This window comes from Syngnathoides biaculeatus, chromosome 5, assembly GCF_019802595.1.
Source record: "Syngnathoides biaculeatus isolate LvHL_M chromosome 5, ASM1980259v1, whole genome shotgun sequence".
NCBI lineage: Eukaryota > Metazoa > Chordata > Actinopteri > Syngnathiformes > Syngnathidae > Syngnathoides > Syngnathoides biaculeatus.
The window spans coordinates 3,220,721-3,240,590 of record NC_084644.1 but is presented as its reverse complement, the minus strand read 5'-3'; the positions used below and the strand labels follow the sequence as shown (position 1 = coordinate 3,240,590).

Below are 19,870 nucleotides of genomic sequence, written 5' to 3'. Positions count from 1 at the left end.
TTGAAAATTGAGGCCCATCAGTACGTCTCATAAAATGTATTTTCAGACACACGTGCACGCAAATGTATCACAGGTGCAATTCCCTGTGGAAAAAGCGGGCGCGGTACTTAAGCATTTAAGTCCATCCATCCCATTAGCGCCTTTTAGTGCCTGGAGCAGGTCAGAACAAACAAGCGGGCCGGTTGCACTCATCGTGTTCGCAAAAGGCCTGGTCAAATGTTCCGTTCACTCAAGTGCGCATAGCAGCCCGACGGATGATGTTCTGATAGCCTTTCGTCATCAAGTCTTGGACCCTTTTGCATTTTTTTTTTTTTTTAATAAGTGGTGACAAAGAATTCTACTTTGAACCAGAAACATTCACTTTGCATGACCGAAGTCGTATTTTAACATGCACAATACATATTTTTTGTTTTTCACTTTAACAGTATAACAACGCGTTCAATTGACCACAGAGAAACTTCGACGATCGATCCAGAACCCGCGCGGACCGCGTGTTCCGTTTCTGCGTCACGTACACGACATTCATGCTTTTTGGGAATCGAACACGTCGACGGCGGCGACGCAGTCAAGGCGTCTGCTTGACCCCCAGACACAGCGCCAGCTCGTTTTTCTGAATCTTGCCGTCCTTGTTGACGTCGGAGTGGCGCAACAAAACTTCCCGCAGCCTGTCCAGATCGGGACCAGTCAGGTTGGGCTGAGGAGTCAAAAGGCTTCGTTTAGGTGCATCGGCGATAAAGTGACAAATCCAAACATCGGAATCGCGGGCGAGAAGTTACGCTTGATATTTAATTCTGTAAAATCCAAATGGAAAACGTTCAACAAGCAAAACAATCGTTTTTTTAAGCCGCATTCGAATGAGGCGCGGATGCGATGTGACCCTTTCTTACCCGGACCAGCTCCATCATGTCTTTGACGAAACCGTCCACCTCGGCGCCTTCCAGTGCGCCCGTTTTGCTCTGAAACGTGGAATAAAAAAGAAAAACAAATTAAAATCAATGAAGTACATCCCAGACATGACACGATGAGGCGAGACTGACTCGTTTCCTGCCCAAATTCTTTGACCAGATTGAAGTGAGCAATTCGAAGATTCGGTCTTGCAATATTTTGTGGTCATTCCAAGGCAAAAACTTGAACCAACTCAAACGAGGACCTTGCTGTAAGTTTTGGATATAAAACTGTCATTTGCAATATTTCTTAATCTTTTATTCACCCCAAGAAAGTCATATGTATTGTCTTGTAAATTCTCAAGGCGAATGCGTGTCCCCAACAGATTTCTGCATCCATCCATCCATTTTCTTAGCCGCTTATCCTCACGAGGGTCGCGGGGAGTGCTGGAGCCTATCCCAGCTCAATGGGCGAAAGGCGGGTACACCCTGAAGTGGTTGCCAGCCAATCGCAGGGCACACGGAGACAAACAGTCGCACTCACAATCCCACCTATAGGGGTAATTTGGAGTGTTTTTGGGGTGTGGGAGGAAACCGGAGTGCCACCCGGAGGAAACCCACGCAGGCACAGGGAGTACATGCAAACTCCACACGCAGGGAAGGCCGGGATTGAACCCGGGTCTTCATAACAGTGAGGCCAACACTTTTACAGCTGATTTACCGTGGCGCCTTTCACGGACATTGTACAGTAAATATATATATAATACGCACAAATTTGGGCAGCATGGTGGTTCGGCTGTAAAGTGGAATGTGTCGGCCTTACAGTTCTGGGGTCCCAGGTTCAATCCCGGACCCCGCCTGTGTGGAGTTTGCATGTTCTCCCCGTGCCTGCGTGGCTTTTCTCCGGGTGGGCTTTCCGGTTTCCTCTCACGTCCCAAAATCACCCAACATTCATTGGACACGCTAAATTGCCCCTCGGTGTGATTTTGTCTCCATGTGCCCTGCAATTGCCTGGCGACCAGTTGGCAGCTGGGATGGGCTCCAGCACTCCCTGCCACCCTCATGAGGATAAGCGGCTAAGGAAATGGATGGAATGATGGATACTATACAATGTCAGAGCCAGAAAACTACCATCTAAAATTGTTTCATTCTTACATTCCATTTAAATGTGTTAATACTACATTACAATGGCATCGTGTACTCATGTCCTTTTTATATACAAAAACACTCAACGTGTCAAGTTCGCACTGGGGATTGTACATTCCTCAACGCTTTTTGAATGTGAGCTCGGTTACTTCATCTAAATTTCTGTGTACAACGCATCCTCCTGCTTATGAGTACACGAAAAAGGTGCAAAAGCCCCCCCCCCCTCCCCCTCCCCACACACACAAAAAAAGCACATAAACCTGATGTGCAAACTAGTGTGACATCATTCGATTTGCATTTCAGACATCTTCCCAAAAAAAAAAGTCCCACACATAAAAGAGATTCTGGTCTAATAATGAGTCCAACGAGGCTCGCAGAACTGCGGTCGAATTTGAGAGAACTTTAAAAAGATGAAGCCTTGAGGTTACGTCACCTTCAAAAACGTCTTTAAAAACTTTCGGACCGGGCCACCGATCGACACGGACGTACGATCAAGTTCTCATTTCAGCGGACGAGAATAAAAGAAAGAGATCAGCGCTGATCAGACCGGCCAAAGGGTGAACTGGCAACGTAATGGGTGTCGTATTTCATTCAAGAGCCTTGGCCCGAAGGAGCAACATCACAAATCATGTTTTACATTGAAAACAGAGCGCATGAATAAATAACGAGGAGGCTGCTGTGTCAATAAAAAGCAACGTTACAAGAACGATGGAAACATTTCTCGTGGGTGTGGACCTTGAAACCTTTTTACGACGTACTGTACACCGCTCGAAAAGCTATCGACGCACACTCGTTTACCGTCCTTGAAAAACAATCGCACTTACTTTGTCATAATGATCAAAAATCTTCTCAAAGTCTCGCTTCCTCTCCTCTTTACTGCCCGCCTGGAAAACATCCGCACGCCAAGCGGTCACAAGTCTTTCGTTTCACGATATGGATTTCATTTTGCAAAATGTCACACTTACTCCCAACTCGAACTGGAGCAGGAAATTCTCTTCCAAAGCCAAGATCCTGTTTGAGGAAAGTATTGTGACAACACTTTTGTAAACAAAGACATTGAATTTCGCCCGCAGGTGCACCAGGAAGACATAAATAGACACAAACGTAGTGCAGCTTCCACCGCGATTTACAAACGACTTAGCCGCTTATCCTCACGAGGGTCGCAGGGCGAGCTGGAGCCCATCCCAGCTGTCAACGGGCAGAAGGCGGGGTGCACCCTGAACTGGTTGCCAGACAATCGCAGGGCACATGGAGACAAACAGCCGCACTCAAAATCACACCTATGGTCAATTTAGAGTGGCCAATTAATTTTGCACGTTTTTTGGGATGTGGGAGGAAACCGGAGTGCTCAGGAAAAACCCACACAGGCAGGCACGGGGAGGACATGCAAACTCCACACAGGCGGGACCGAGATCGAACCCGGGACCTCAGAACTGTGAAGCTAACGCTATCCAATAGAGACACCGTACATCTACAAATCTTGGAATTGAAACGATCTGTCAAAAAACAAACAAACAAACAAACAAAAAAAAAAAACCCTAATCTTTTCATCTTATCCCACAAAGTTGCTTCAAACAGGAAGTACGGTGGCCTTGAAGTGTCAGTCGAATCGGGCGCAAGTTATAAAGTCATAGTTTTAAATGAGTTGTGCGTCCTTGTCTTATAGTTTATCAAAATCGTCCACCCCAAAATCTGTGTATTATCACCAAAAATGTGATTACTCATTTTCAACACATCTCTACATTGAATTTGGTTGCTTTTGACAAAAGGGAATATTCTTGGAAAAAAAATATATGAAAAATTAAAATCAAATTCTCGTTTTATTTATGCATGAATTGCCAGCTGAAATGAATGATTCCATATTTTTTCCCCACATCTTAAAGCAGCTCCCAGCTGTCTTAAAAAAAAGATTGCTGACATTCTAGTGGCAAAATACACAAAAATAATCTCCGCCAGCCTTCTTGTCACACCAAAGTTCCAATTATTATTTTTCCTTTTCCCAGCGTTGGTTACCGTGACAACCAGGACGGAGCTAGGGCCTGTGATGACGCCTTTTCAACTGGAAGTTGTTATCGTTGTTGTTATTGTTACTTTGGATTAAACATTTGAGCCGCAATTCATTTTCAAAATATTGATGTCCACTTTTTATTTTTCTGTGGTGTTATCGGAAACTCCAGGAGATTGGGGGCTGAGCACCTGCAATGGTGTGAAATATTTCATATTTTTGTGCTCCATGAAACCAAAGAAGGAAATAAATATACCAGAATAGCCCGAGAATCTAAAAATATTTATGAAATTTGTTGATGATGGCTCTATGATATGAACGGTTGTTTGTTTACGTGTGCCCTGCGATTGGCTGGGAACCCGTTGAGGGTTGTACGAAGATAGCTTCGACGGGCTCCGGCGCTCCCTTGTGAGGATAAGCGGCTCGGAAAATGGACGGCTGGATGTCTACGATCGAGGCATAATTGTTTGATATCGCTCTCGTCTCGGATCTGATGAGACTGTGTGGCCAAAAATTGCATGCGGGTTACTATGACAGCCAACACGTAACAAATGAGTCATGCTTTTCTTCTTTTTCTTCTTTCTTTTTATTTCTTTTTAAACAACATACCTGGCCAAGTCATTCAGATCCAAACGGCCATCCTTGTTCTTGTCGAAGATTTTCATCTGCCGGGGGAAAACAAGGCGTGAACGTGTTTTTTGGAAGGAGCTTCTGTGTCCCTCTGGGTCGAGCGCGAGGCGTGAGACGTACCATCGTGTCCGTGTAGTCCTCCAGCTTGTCAGGTGACACTTTCCTCCCGTGCTGTTGGAACAGGTCTTTCAGGAAAGCCTGACCGGGGGAAAAAAAAAAAAAAAAAAAACAAGTTCTGCGTCAGAATCCGCTGAATGCAATTAGGTGACAGGAGAAAAGGGGGGCCAAGGGTTAAATTTTACAGTTGTGCTGTCCAAGTTGAAGCATTTGTCATTTGCCTTGTGTGGAGTTTGCACGTTCTCCCCGTGCCTGCGTGGGTTTTCTCCGGGTGGGCACTCCGGTTTCCTCCCACATTCCAAAAACATGCAATATTAATTGGACAATCGAAATTGCCCCAAGGTGTGATTGTGATTGCGGCTGTTGGTCTCCGTGTGCCCTGCGATTGGCTGGCGACCAGTTCAGTGTGTACCCCGCCTCGCCTGGGATAGGCTCCAGCACTCCCCGCGACCCTTGTGAGGATAAGCGGCAAAGAAAATGGATGGATAAAAGTGTGCCAGTTGCTTGTGTGGCTTTTCTTAGGGTATTTTGACGTCCTTGCGCGTTCTCCAAAACATGTATGAGCTTGATTAAAGAATGAATTTTAAAGTGAACGGTTATTCATAGAGGTTTTCACAAATGGGTGGTGATTTGAATTAGCACGCCCCCCCCCCCAAAAATGATTTGGATTCCAATCACAACAAAGGAAAAATCAAACACCCCTTTCCTCATTCTCACAAGAGCTGCAATGCCGCCACGCCACGTTTACTTCGAAAGATACAAAGTATTTCTTGATTTTTTTTCCTAATTTGTGGCCGACGACATCTAGTTTCAAACAAGTTTCTGTGCGCGCACACAGTTGTCGACTGGTCGTAGGCACAGCGTCGTCCTCCGATGAGATTTGGACGGGAAAGAACGGGAGAAAGTTGATCGAACGGCAGGAACGATGACAATCCCTGGCCAGCTAGCTAGAACGGCGACAGTTGGTCCAAGGAAATGAGGATTTATGGCACCGACAGGCGCGCAAACAACCGACCTTTGGCCACGATAAGGCGAGGGATCCTCGCTAAAGTCAGCCATTTGAAACATTTCCTAAGAGGGAAGAGTGGTCGCTAAAATGCGGCTGCCAAAACATGCTAGCATGCACCCTCTGTTCAGTCAGGTGATTGTTTTCAATACAAATAATGAATCGGTGTATTTCGAAAACAAGTCTGATGCCTAATTGTTTATCCAGCAATTATCTGCGCCCCGCCGATTGACCGGGAAGTGGAAGGGCAGGAAATAGCGGCCGATGCTTTCGCAACCGCCTCCACAAAGAAACCTGTTTGCGCTCGCGACGGTTTTCTACCTTCAGCTCCTGAGCCGAAATGTAGCCGCTGCAGTCCACGTCGTATTTCCTCCAGATCTGGGATGTCAAACAGAAGTGATTAGTGAGGATGAGCAGCGGAGAAAAGAAGAGCTAACATTTGCCACAGCAGTACAACCAAACGTGATCGTCACTATCGTCAGTATTCTGGAAAACATTATCCAAAAATAACTGTTATATGAGACAGTGTAGGATTTCTGATAGATAAGCGACCCAAATTTCACAACATATCTCGATTGCATATCTCGGAAATAAAAAAACAACAAAAAAAAAAAACAAATGTGGTTGAGCGTGAATGCAATCTAAATTTCCTCAGTTTTCATAATTCACCTGCATGAAGTCGACGCTGTTGTCAAGGGGAGCTTCTCGGCGAAAGATCAGCAGGAAGTTCTCCTTCTCGGGTAGGATCATGTGAGCCAGCTGGGGGGGGGGGGGGGGGGGGACACAATTGAAAGGACAGGAAATTTTCCTCACAATGTGAAAAATTTGATAGCTTTGTCTTTGATTCTTTTTTTCAATAATTTTTATTCCAAGTGTTTCTGGTGAAGAGAGTGTTGCCATGCAGTAAACGCGAGGGGATGGGAAAACAAAATAAAGCCTTCCCGTCGTCCTCTGCGGATAATCATTGCGTCTCGGTGATTGTGGACAGGGGGGTGGGGTGGGGTGGGGTGGGGTAGAAGTAGAAATGTGCCTTCCCACTAACTCGCCCTCCTCTCGCTCCGACTGGCTGTCCTTTAATAACATTACTCTCCGTCCATTAGTAGATGAAACCTCGGCCGCCGCCATCAATCTCATTGAAATGCTACAAACGGCAAACGCAATGCAGCAACGCGGGTGCCAAGTGGACGCGTTTCAAACGGGGCCCATCACGCAGGACTGCCGTACTCGTTTCCTTCCGAATTCTCCACATGCAGTACCGCAAGATAATACTTGAGGAAAAATGAGCCGCTTGCACAGGAGAAAAACATATTTTGACGCCGGGGCCTTCGGGGGGGGAGAATCGCTCAAATTACTCCACATTTGAACCGCTTAACGTCATCTGGACCACTTCAGAATCGATATTTATCTAACGACATGACCAAAAACATAAATTAAATCAAACTCACCACAGATCCATCTATTTTCTTAACCGCTTATCCACACAAGGGTCGCGGGGAGTGCCGGAACCTATCCCAGTTGTCAACGGGCATGAGGCGAGGTACACCCCGAACTGGTTGCCACCCAATCGCAGGGCACATGGAGACAAACAGTCGCACTCACAATCACACCTTGGGGCAATTTAGAGTGTCCGGAGGGCCCGGAGAAAGCCCACACAGGCACGGGGAGGACATGCAAACTCCACACAGGCGGGGCCGGGATCGAACCCGGGAACTCAGAACTGTGAGGCCAACGCTTTCCAGCTGATCCACCGTACCGCCCTCACCAGAGATGCTGATTATAACATTTGTTAATATGTGCAGATCGCTACTCGAATGATTTGCGCTTCCGCCACAACGAGTTTTGCCCTCACCAACCAATCAGAGGACAGAGAAACGGTCCCATAATTGGTAAAGTGTTTTTTCTTTAAAAACATTTTTATGGCAATACAGGCGAAAACACATGAATTGAGTACATCAAATGGACTGATTGGACAAAAATGAACATTTTCATACACTCGTGTAGGCAGCGCAAGAAAACGGGGAACACGTTAATACGGTTTCATGGAACAAATATGGAAGTTCAGCATTTCACAAATGTTTCCGACGGCAGAGAAGGCCCAAAGTCGTCCACCGTCGAGCTCGGCGTGTACGGTTGAAATACGGCGGGAAAGAATCCCCCGCTCGGCCGTTTTGTAAGTTGAAGCGTGGCCCGGGAGACGTCGTCGCCGCCTCCAAACGGTGATTTTTCATCTCGCTTGTCAGCCAAGTGGACATTCGAGAAAATGAAAAAGGCTCCCGCTGGAGGATCCGACTCGATATCTGGAAAGCGCTTGAGCGGGCATCATTGGCGACGTCCACCGGGGAAAGCCTGCGCAGCACACTTAACCCAATATGGACTTTGTCTTTGTCATGGAAACGTGAATTATGGAAAAGACAGATGAGCAAATGCAGCAGAGGAGGAAGAGGAGGAGGAGGAGGGAGGAGACCTCCGTCAGACAAAAGCCAAATTCTTGAATGCTTTTTCACGCCGAGCCTTTTAATTGCTCAGATGGAAAACGGAGAAAATTGTGCGTTTGCTTTTCCGTTGACGTGCGGCAAAGTGAAAGTTTTGTACCAAGGAGACGATGCCACAATCCATATTTGCAAAGTCAAGAATTTCTTGTACCGCCGCCAAGCACAAAACTGGCTCTTGCCACTTTCCTTCAAACGATGACGTTTTGGTGCAAGTGACGTCGCTTCTGTTGCTCATTTTTAGACTTGTTGATCTGCAATGTAAAAAAATAAAACATCCTTTGATCGTACTTCATTTGGAAATATTTTAAATTACAGGGCATGGGGGGGGGGCGGGGGGGGGATTACTACATTTTAATGAAGGGCAACCGCAAATTTAGTATTTTTGTTTTCCAGTGGGCGGCACGGTGGGGCAGTCGGAAAGTGCTGACCTCACAGTTCTGAGGTCCTGCGTTCGAGCCTGTGTGGAGTTTGCATGTTTTCCCCGTGCCTGCGTGGCTTTTCTCCGGGCACTCTGGTTTCCCCCCAAACCCCAAAAACATCCAACATTCATTGGACACTCTAAATTGCCCGTAGGTGTAATTGTGAGTGCGGCTGTTTGTCTCTATCTGCCATGTGATTGGCTGGCGACCGGTTCAGGGCGTACAAAGCCTCCTGTCCCTTGACAGCCGGGTTCGGCTCCAGCACTCCCCACGACCCTTGTGAGGATAAGGGGTTAAGAAAATGGATGGATGGATGTTTTCCGGTGTACAACATGGCCGTTCATTGCCATCCACTGCTTCAATGGGAGGTAGGAGAAAGTCACATGATCAGCAAGTTGCAAGCGAGTAACACCCCCCAAAAAGAAAATCAAGCGAGTCCCCACCAAACTTCAAGCAACTCGTGCAAGTCCAAAGTTCCTTTAAAGATGTCAGACTTGCAGATAGGTGACTGCCTCCCATCCCACAGTACAACCTGCCAATGGCAAAAACTGCAGTTGAACCGAAACACAAATTAACTTGTTTGTTTTTTTTGTTACCCCATCGCGAATACTGTACACCAATTTTAACGTAGCTGACCGAAGGACTACAGTACCTCCTGGATCTGGAGTTTGCCATCAGCGGAGACGTCGTAGGCGGACATGAACCTCTGCTTCAGCCTCTGGACTCGCTCTTCAGTCGCTTTCTCCTGCGAGGACACACGCGAGCGACAGCAATCAAGTACACGACGGATAACATGTGATGTACGTCACACACAGTTTATTTTTTGATTCCAAAGAAACGGCTCTGTGAAAACAAGATACCGTAATTTCCGGCCTAGCGAGCACACCGGATTATAAACCTCACATGCTACACTTGTTAAGGCAATAAAAGCCGCCAGTACCCGCATTGAAACGCGAGATATTTACAATGAAAGACGGTACACAGAAAGAGTTTTTGAAGTTTTAATACCTTAGCTTAGCTTAAAGTAGTAACAACACGGTAGCACGAACAAGGCTGGCTAAAAAAGAAAAAAAAAAAAACGGTAAAAAAACAAACACGGCAGCTACACAGTAGGAACACGGTAGCATGGAAATAACAGAGCATGTTATAAAAAAAAAAAAACAACATACCTAAAACACTGAGACGTGGCATTAACACAGCAGAAACACGCTAGCGCGGCGCTAACACTAGTGCGGCACTAACACTACCACGGTGCTAATGCTCACTGAGTCGCAGCAGTAACACAGCAGCAACACGCTAGCGCAGCGATAACACGGCCGGTTAAAAAAAAACATACCGGTAAAATTCACTTCCTCGGCATTTATATTCCACCGGTCTCATTCTTACCTTTTCCGCTCGAGCGCCCCCTTGCGGCCGTTAGAAAAAAATGCACAAATTAGCCACATCGCCGCATACGCCGCAGGGTTGAAAGCGTGTGAAAAAAGTCGCGGCTTATAGGCCGGAAATTACGGTTTAAAGATGAAGGCGGCCGATGTATTTGCAAAACAAAGGAGGGAAGCAACACTGGCTGTAAAAAGTCTACACACCCCTGGTCAAACAGCAGGATTACATGGTACCAAAATACAACACTGAGAACTTGATAAATTTAGTTAGTTAACACATAACCTGTCCAAAAAAATGGAATTAGCAAAACAAAACACTTGGGGTCTGTGTGTACACCCTCCCTTTTTTTTTTTTTTTTGCTCCCCTCCGCCCCAAAACATCTGAAGCGTGTAACTATAGCAACGTGCTGGTGTATGATGTGAAACACGACTTCCATGCGGAGAGCACACAGACTGCAGACGCCAGATCCATTAGCGAAAGGCCACTGTTTGTCCTGGTCTTCGTTCTTATGTCAGTTATCGCTTTGTTGTTGCCGGGCAAACCTTTGGTGAACGGCGTTTTGTACGGTCAGCGGCATCACATGACCGCAGACTTTGATGGGCGCGGCTAGCCGGTGCCCTGTTCCTCCCGATTTAATCAATAACAATGTCATAAAGTAGCCCGTTTATTTGTAATCATGTTACAGTTAACAATTGAACATAAATTTTGGGGTGCTGTTGTCTTAACGTGAGTATACAACAGAAATTTAAAGTCGCATACCAACTCCAAAAAAGCAATACGAGCATTTATTGGATTTATTTTTTAATTTTGCCAAAAGTTGTCATCTCAAAGGTGCTAGGATTCATGCTGACAGCGATGATGTATAAAATATGAGTAAATACTGCAACTTTAGAGTACCGTAATTCCCTGCCTACAGAGCGCAACTGGTTATAAGCCTTACCCTGTACATTGGTAAAGGAAATAATATTTGGTACATACATACGCCGCGGCTGTGTAAAAGCTACAAGTGCGCACATTGAAATACGAAATATTTACAAAGTAATACGGTACATAGAAAGAGTTTAACGGTAGCGCAGCGCTAACGCTAATGCGGCGCTGACAGGGCAGGTTAAAAATAAATAAATAAATAAATAAATACCGGTAAAATTCACTGAGACACAGCAGCAACACGCTAGCACAGTGCTAACGCTAGCGCAGCACTAACAGGGCCAGTAAAAGTCACTTCCTCGGCACATATATTCCACCGTTCTCACTCTGCTGTTTTCCACTCGAGTGCCCCGTTGCAGCCGTTAGAAAAAAAATGCACAAATAAGCCGCATCACCACGTACACCGCAGGGTTGAAAGCGTGCGAAAAAAGTCAGCGGCTTGTAGGGCGGAAACTATGGTACATTCCGTTGTCCACGTTGGCCGTGCAGCAATTTGGCCTCTGGTTCAGTCTCTTGTCGAGATACTTACAAAGAAAGACGGTACACAGAGAGTTTAACACTAGCACCACTGCGCTAACACTAACGCTCGCACCACCACGCTAACGCTAAAGCGAGCACCGCCGCGCTAACAGAGCCGGTTAAAAAAAAAAACCATACTGGTAAAAATCACTCAGACACAGCAGTAATACGCTAGCGCAGCGCTAACAGGGCCGGACTGGTAAAAGTCACTTCCTTGGCACATAAATTCCACCATTCTCACTCTTACCTTTTCGGGTCAAGTGCCCCCTTGCGGTCGTGAGGAAAAAAACGCACAAATTAGCCGCATCACTGCATAAAACGCAGGCTTGAAAGCGTGTGGAAAAAAAGTCGCAGCATGTCAGCCGGAAATTACGGTAAATTCCTTTGTCCACACTGGCCGTGCAGCAATTTGGCCTCCGGTTCACTTGCTGACAATCGATGAGGGCAATTAGTCAACTACTGATTTGATTTTCTTGTGGGGGGGGGGGGGGAATACATTCGGAGAACATGAACGGAACACAAAGATGATATACCGGAGAGAAGAAGAAGAAGAAGAAGAAGCCATCACTTTGTCTTGTGTATGTACGTATTATCTGTTTTATCCATTTGATCTTTCCGCTTGTGTACTTTTTTATGATACTGAGTCGATTAAGAAGCGCTCGATGTGTTCACCGGAGGCCGCAAAACGAAACAATGCACTTCTCTTTGTTTTCGCAAACACGAAGACGAGTGCCAGACGCGCGGTCTGTTTAATCCGATCCCATTTGCGGCAAACGCGCAGACGTTCATCAAGTACGACCGGAGGCCGACGTGCCCCGAGAGCGAATGTTATTCCGCATCACTCGTCTACACACAGCACGGTCATATTCCGAGCGACGACCAATCCCGATCATTTGAGATTTTCATTCATTCGTCAGCGCGTCAGGTGAGTGATGAAATCCTCGTGAGCTGCTAAGGCCAACTGGGCGAGTTCAACCGGGTGTCAAGTGGACTTACCTGTGGGCCCAGTCTCTTCATCATGTGACGGAAAAACTCATCCAGCTCCTTGCCCTCAATGTAGCCGTTGTCTGACCCAAAAAAAAAAATAAATAAATAAAAAAATAAAATAAAATAAAAAAAAAAAAAAACATCAACACTTCACTGTTTAGGTCATTTTCAATTAAAAATACCGCAAATAAAAGTCAGGGAATTATTACACGTTTCCCAACTTTGCATTTATGTGACTACGCTACGCTGTGACATGGAACAAAAAGGTCATAAATTGTCTTTTAATATAAGAAACAAACAAACAAAAAAAAAAAACAACAACACTACTTTCTACGCAGAGAAAAACCATGCGACATTTTACGTTTTCTTCACAAGACATATAAAAATAAGCACATGAAATTTATTGCGTTTACCGTCCGCATCAAAGTGCTGCCAAATTTCCAAGAAACCAGAAGCGTCCAGCTTGTCAAAGGCACTGTCCATTGTCACTCTTTCTCTCTCTCTGTCTTTCTTCTGCACAGAAAGCTTCTTGCAGCGAGCTCTGCTTGTCTTTTCAACTCCTGCTTGAACGGTGCGTCCTCGCGCATTGCACAAACCGCACCTTCCCCTCCCCTCTTTGCATGTGGGACGGGAACCGCACAAACTCGAGCTTCTTTCGAGCTGTTTTTAGTGCCATCTGGTGGTTAAGCGTCTACAGAAAGAGAAACAAAAGTATGTACGAGTTAGAACAAAAAAAAAAAAAAAAAGCCTCGGTTCTCGAACGTCCCCGTTTTGGAACAAATCGGTTTTCGAACAAAAATTTCGAGATTTTCATTCTTTTTGCTTCTCTTTTCAAACGAAAACTCGAACGCCCCAGACAAAACCCGGAAATGACATATTGCGCGCGGTCAGACCACCTGACCCACGACGTGTTTTGTCTATTCGAACACCCCCTGAAAAAAACCCCGGAAATGACATAACGAGCGCGGTGCAATCAGCGCGCTTTTGTTATTCTGTCTAACGCAGCCTCTTTACACAGACCTGTCCTGGTAGGGGTTTTCTTCTTATCGAGGACCACCACCGCATTAGCACCTAATTATGGCTCCAAAGTAGGCAAGTTGCTTGTTTAAAATTATTCTGTACTTTGGTTAATAAAACAAAAACGTTTACAAGGCTGGGGGCAGAGTCGCTACAGATATGGCAATGCATTCCCGGCCTAGCGTAGTCTACTACTAAAGTATAGATTTTAAGCAAAAAAGAAATATATTTCTCAAATAATTAAATTTTTACAGACTTTAAACTAAACATGTATTCCTACTATGCAGTTTATTATCAGGAAAAGCTAAAAAAAATGCTTTCAAAAGCCCAATTTTTTAGGCTTGCAACGCATTAGTTCTTTTTCCATTCATTGTAATGGGACACATCGATTTGGTTTTCGAACAAATCACTTCTCGAACCGTTTTCTGGAACGGATTGTGGTCGAAAACCGAGGCATCACGTATATTGTATACAGTATGCACGCTGTGTGCCAAAAAAATACATATTCTGTTATTCAGCTTTAAAGCCGCAAATGGAGTATTTTTGTGACTGAGCAAGATTGTCATACAGACCGTACGACAGCTCAATCAAGTTAAACTGCTAACTTAAATCGACTCGTTCTGCTCCATGCTTTTTTTTTTGGCAACAATTTGGGACTTACTAGAAACTTGAAGATTAATAATCAAGATTCACGCCAAGTTGGTGTCAAACCTATGGGCTGCGGGCTGCAACACGCCCATCAGGGCGTCCAATCCGGACCGTGGGGGTGAAGAACACATTCACTGCTATTTGCCAATTGAAGTAACTTGCTGCTAACTTTGTCCGCGGGTTGCACTGACAACACTTCAGTGACAATGATGCACTAGTGAAGGCCAAATTATGCAAGTAAAAGGCTTTAATTCAAAAGAGATTAGTCTGTTGTAACGGTCAGAATATCTTTCTCATGCACTGCCAAAACTTAAATTACGCATACATTCATAAAGGATGGTGCACGCTCACTGATTATAATACTGTTGAAATACTTTTTTTGTGCTCATATGATTTTCAACAGTATAAATATGAATCAATTTTCTAAAAGTACCTGTAATTATTTCCACCAAGACAATGGGGTAAAATTTGGAAAAACAATTATTGATGGATTTTTATGCCACAAATTTTGTGGTCCAATCCGCTTGAGATCTAATTGGGGTGAACATGACTAGTGAACTAAAATGACATTTGCGACCCTTGGCATTGTCCCTAAAGTGCTAATATACTTGTAGTCCGTTTATCATATGTAACTTTAAAAAAATATATCAGTGAAGGAAAAAAAAATTGTTCAGGCAGAACAAAAACTCACCGAGACTTTAGGCTAGTGACTAGCCGCTAGCCTCTTATTGCATGTTTTTCTTTTTTTTGCTTTCTCTGCTTTTTGTATTGCCACAAGTGTACACTTGAAGGCAAAAGAGGACTAGACAGAAACATACTGTGACAACAGAATAAGCCTGGCTGATGAATACAATTCATTAAATATCAATATCACGACACACAAATTCTGAAAACATGCGGTTAACACGGCTAAATAACATGTAGCTGAAATCAGCTACATGTTATGCTAATGGCTAGCATGAAAATGGCCAGAAAACAATTTCAATCTGTGCAGCCATTTTTTTTTTCAAACACTGAAACAAAAAAATATATGTTCTTTAACATATTTCTTTTATTTAACCACTTTTCGTGTGCAGGAAAACTTACGCTAGCTGGTAGCGCTTCAGTCTTCACCGTGTGTAGTTGTACTTTATAAAACAGATGTTAACTTATGTCGACTACGTACTGGCATTATGAAAACATTTAGCGAAAACATAAAACATGGAGGCTCCGCTAAAATTTCCTCAAACACGTAAACAGACAAGACGTTCTAAAGCCTGTAAAATGATTTTAATCAACATTAATACTCACACGGACACCAGCAGAACGACAGAATGAAAGCAACACGATGATCCGAAACCTAGGTCGAGACAGCATGTGCAAACGTATTCGGTAATTATGTAAGAGTTTTGCATCATTTATTATTATTTTTTTCCAAATCATGACAAAAACGTTAAGATTTAATAAGACGTCATAAATGCATACATGAAGACAAGTTTCTAAACAAAATTTCCAACTGTGAAAGAGAGCGTTGTGGACGTTACTCCGAATGTTATGAGCGGTGTACCGAAAAAACAACGGTGGCTTGTGCACAAAAAAAATTAAAGAAAAAAAAAAAAAACCCTCACTCACAGTGTTCATATTACACAAAAAAAAAAAAACTGTATGGACATATATACAGTTCATACAGTATAGTGCACATCATGCAGTCTTTTTCACACGTACACCTCACTCGGGAGTCGACAACAAACGTGTGACTTAACATCTTTTTGGACCCCCCAACCCCCCCAAAAAAGAAAAATAAATTAATTGGCATCAGGCCAGGGAAATTATGTACAACAGTAACAGTGTTATTTGCATGATTGGAGTTAAGAGAGACATTCTACGAAAACAACAACAAAAAAAAGATTGCTGGGAAATGTGCAACACTTCTTTTGGCGTTGACTTGACATTTGTGCTTCAACCTCAGTCAGTTCATTCTTGTTCTCGCGTCCGCACGTCGTCGCAATCAATCTCGCGTTTCCTTTCCGCCGCATTTTCGCAGCGCGTGTAGTGACGGGCGGCGGTTGCCAGGCTGTGTAAAAAATAACATTTGCCGCTCTCGACATCAAGTTTTGTGCTGTCGAGGCTCTTGAATCAAAAGGTGATTTGTTCCCCCCCCCCCCCCCTCCCCCATTCTTACACTGCATTCAATTTGAACGTTTGTGAAGGACACAACGGAGGCCGTCACAATCTCGTCTTTTAACTCAAGCGTCCGAAGGACAACTGGACAAAAAAAAAAACGGCATGCAACACAACAGCTTCGTATTCTAGCTTCAAAAAAGAGTCACATAGACGTGAATCCCGATCCCCCCCCCCCCCCCCCCCGCAGTTAAAGGGTAACAAAATTATTCGTTCCGCCCACAGTGCGTGAATGCTCGTTAGTTAACAGTGCTGAAGCCTTTGTCGATAGAAAGCTCATTTGAACCGCAAAGAGCGTTTCGAAAAACCTCACCGGCGACGACCCGGATGAGCGCGGATTGTTCCGTACGGGTAAGCTACATTGCTGTGATTCGCCAGTGAGCCGAGATGCTCAGCTAGAACCTGCATTGTCCTGTAAAAAAAAAAAAAAAGATCAGTTGCATAATGGGAGCAGGATACATATTTTAGGCCAGACAGATTGAAGTATCAAAGAAAGGAGAACGCCGCTGAGGCCGGTACTAACTACGGTAAACTTCAAGTACAGGATACTGGTAAGTGGTGTTCTTAAAATTAATCGGGTTTGGTCCCTGGAGACAAGCTACTGCGAGAAAAAGCATATGCGATTATCATCATCATCATCATCAGTCATTTTTCACAGCCTCGCTTGAGAGTTCCGAGCCCACGCTTGCCGTTCCACCGGAAGCGAGTTCCTGCCTCCTCTTTAGTGGTTTTAATCAGTCAGCTCGCACGATTCATCACCCGAGTGAGCGCTCGGGAACACTTTGAAGTACCGGATTGAAAGAAATATTTCTGTACGATTAGGGAAGCTCTTAGTGTTTGGTTTAGTAGGTGACATCAGAAAGAGAGAGAGAGGAAAAAAAAAACATGACGATACCTATTAACAGGCAACAGGTATTACGTCACTTGTACTCTTAGTGTACAAGTTATAAATAAGTATTCCTTATATTGCCCATTTGAGTCGTTTTCAAATGAAACAACATGGGTTCATTTTTTTTTTTTTGCATTTAAATGCCATGCATTTATATTAAAATAATTTCTTTGTCGGCTTCCTCCCCAGGATTGGAAGGTTTTTTGCCGGCTTTGTCCTTGTCCGGATTCGGAGACGGTCCCTTGGGCCTCAAGGGGCCGTGGTCGTCCGAGTTGCTGCGCTGGTGGCTGGAGCGCTGGCTGGGGTCGGACGCGGACGTGGACGCTTTCCTCCCTGGACGATGACAAAAAGACGCAATGAGCGTCGGAAAGGGATCAGTCACCTGCCCCCGTTTGGATAATTGTCAGTGCTAGCAACCTTCCCCCCCTCCCTGAGAAATTTTCAAACGCCGCCGATGTGCGCTTATAGAGCTCGTGCACGCGACGTCACCATTTTTACGACGCCATATTGCCGGTCAAACAGAGCAGCTCGACATCGAACCAGAGGAGAATATATACAATACCCGAGACCTGTTGTGGTGTCGGTTGTCACAACAGACGAGACAGATATTCAAAGAGATCCTTCTATGGAATAGCAGCTGAAAATGTCGATGGATTTCGGCAATTAAATGTGATGCATGGTGCCCGACCAAAATACACACGCGCCTGTGTAGCGATCGCTTGACATCAGGTAGGAATTATTCTTTATAATGCCATGTTGACTCGTTTGAGAACAATGCGTCTCGCAGAAGTTTACGGAGGTTAGGTGTGGCCGCAATCGCTTCCGTGTACGTTCCGTGGAGACGAGGTCCTTTTTTTTAAAAAAAAAATTTCAGTCATAGTTAATGAATGCGAGTTTGTGTAAAACCAGAGGTCATTTATTTAAATATTGGCATTTGTATTGAATACTAGCTGCTGGATTCCGCCAAAGGTTAACGTGTGGCTGAACACGCTTCCGCGTTCACGAGACGTCAAAACCGTCACCGTGTGGGATTTCTTCCTGATTGAGAACAGATCCGGCAACGAAGTATTCGCATGCGTGCAGAATTTTTTACGCTTTCAAACTTTTCCTTGTAAATCTCGACTTACTTACTTGCCAGATCCATGTGTAGATCCAGTTGTCCAAGACGAGCGGAAGCGAAATCACAGGCCAATTTCTTATCGGTGAAAACATCGATTTCGACATTAAATACGGGTCCTCTATGCCGAGTTTATCTAATTTTTCCACGCACCGTTGTTTATTTTCACCTTCTAAATGTCTAACGGTATCGGACAAAACTCTGGGCGTCATATTTCCGTGTCATCTCCAACCGACGACATTGAGCACTGCTTAGCTTGACCGGCAATATGGCGACGTAAACAAAAGTCACGTGATTTGATGACGTAGGTGCACGAGCTCGATATGTGACTTTTCACTTGTCAAAAGTCAAGTAGTAACTTTTTTTTGTCACTTTATGCAGACAGAGCAAAGTCTGTAAAAGTGCTTGACGAACCAGGAAGGCGTCACTCCATTTGCTTGTGTCATTTGGAAAATGACCTACACAACTGGAGTTTTTCTTTTTAATCTAGAAATAAGTTTCTCAGCAGCTTTTCGTTTTAGTTTGAAGAGATTAATTTAAGAGCAGATCTAATAAACTTGTCGAAGGAGCGCTTCCTGAATATCAGTCGTGTGGTTCAGATGTCATCATTTCTGTCTCTCGTGCACATGAAGCCAGCCTAATGTGCACTTTGCAGAAACGACTTTCGCTACCCAGCAGATACTTGACACATATTATAGCATCCCTAGAAACCAGAAGGAGCACGGAGAGAACACGCAACGTCCACACAGGAAGGCTGACGCCACGATTCGAAGCTACGCCCTTAAACCGTGGGGCGGATGTTCTGACCACTCCGGACCGTCTTGACAGTAATGTGATTACAAGCAAAACGGCGCATAATGCGAGAGGTGGCACACACAAGCACAAAAAAAAAAAAAAAAAAAAAGACGCTCCTCACCTTCCTGAGTGGGTTTATTGGCAGAACCTCCCGGCTGCAGACTGTTGTGGCCCTCCTTGTCTTTCTCTGCCAGCACCTTCTTTAGCGACGGGAGAGCTGTCACTTTGGGAGACAGCCCCCCCGGCCCCCCGCCGTTGCTGGTGTCCGTGCTCTCATCTATCGAGCATAAAAGATGAACACGGTGAAATCGCGACACATTTGATGCAAAGCAGAGAGGCTTTGGGCGGCACCTATGCTCCGACCGCTGCCGGTCCTCGGCTTCTGAGGCAGGGAGGGCCGGGAGGACAGGGCGGGCTTTGTTCCGAGGGGCATGGCCGGTTTAGGGCTGACCGGCCCCCCGGGAGCGCCCGAGGAGGACAGGACACGGGTGCGAGGGGCGGGATCGGGCTTTGTTTCAACGCGAGCCGAGCTCTTCTCTGGTGAACCTGGGACAGGGAAAGATGGTCACAGGGATGAAAACTTGTGGACTGAGCACAGCTCGGCAAGCAAAAACTTTTTTTTTTTTTTTTGTCATTGAAACTCATGCAGGTGAAGTTCAAGTAGTGATCCTATTCTGAAAACATATACATATAACATATATACCCTGCAATTCTTTGAGTGTGCCGTTC

At 45.0% G+C, this 19,870-nt stretch overlaps 2 protein-coding genes across 3 annotated transcripts in view; both read right to left on the bottom strand.

The window, feature by feature from the left end:
* Positions 1–92: 92 nt before the first annotated feature.
* On the bottom strand, positions 93–16,476 carry scgn (secretagogin, EF-hand calcium binding protein). Of its 2 annotated transcripts, none has more exons than XM_061821172.1 (12): positions 15,267–16,476; positions 12,929–13,206; positions 12,525–12,595; positions 9,352–9,444; positions 6,458–6,547; positions 6,110–6,166; positions 4,786–4,863; positions 4,645–4,700; positions 2,996–3,041; positions 2,855–2,914; positions 888–956; positions 93–694 (listed from the first exon to the last, which is right to left on the bottom strand). In XM_061821172.1, the coding sequence occupies exons 2-12, from the start codon at positions 12,996–12,998 to the stop codon at positions 566–568; spliced, it is 819 nt and encodes a 272-aa protein (XP_061677156.1). In that variant the 5' UTR covers positions 12,999–13,206; positions 15,267–16,476; the 3' UTR covers positions 93–565. The 2 variants fall into 2 exon arrangements, with proteins under 2 accessions (XP_061677156.1, XP_061677157.1); XM_061821173.1 differs by having other exon boundaries at positions 15,471–16,476.
* Positions 16,477–16,521: 45 nt separating this feature from the next.
* Positions 16,522–19,870, bottom strand: part of LOC133500822 (F-actin-uncapping protein LRRC16A-like) — a 52,942-nt gene continuing 49,593 nt past the window's right edge. Inside the window, exons 37-39 of the mRNA XM_061819983.1 lie at positions 19,493–19,687; positions 19,263–19,418; positions 16,522–17,562 (exon numbers count right to left, since the gene is read on the bottom strand). Coding sequence (XP_061675967.1) covers positions 17,381–17,562; positions 19,263–19,418; positions 19,493–19,687 — 533 coding nt within the window. The 3' untranslated portion in view covers positions 16,522–17,380. The remainder of the gene's footprint in view (positions 17,563–19,262; positions 19,419–19,492; positions 19,688–19,870) is intronic.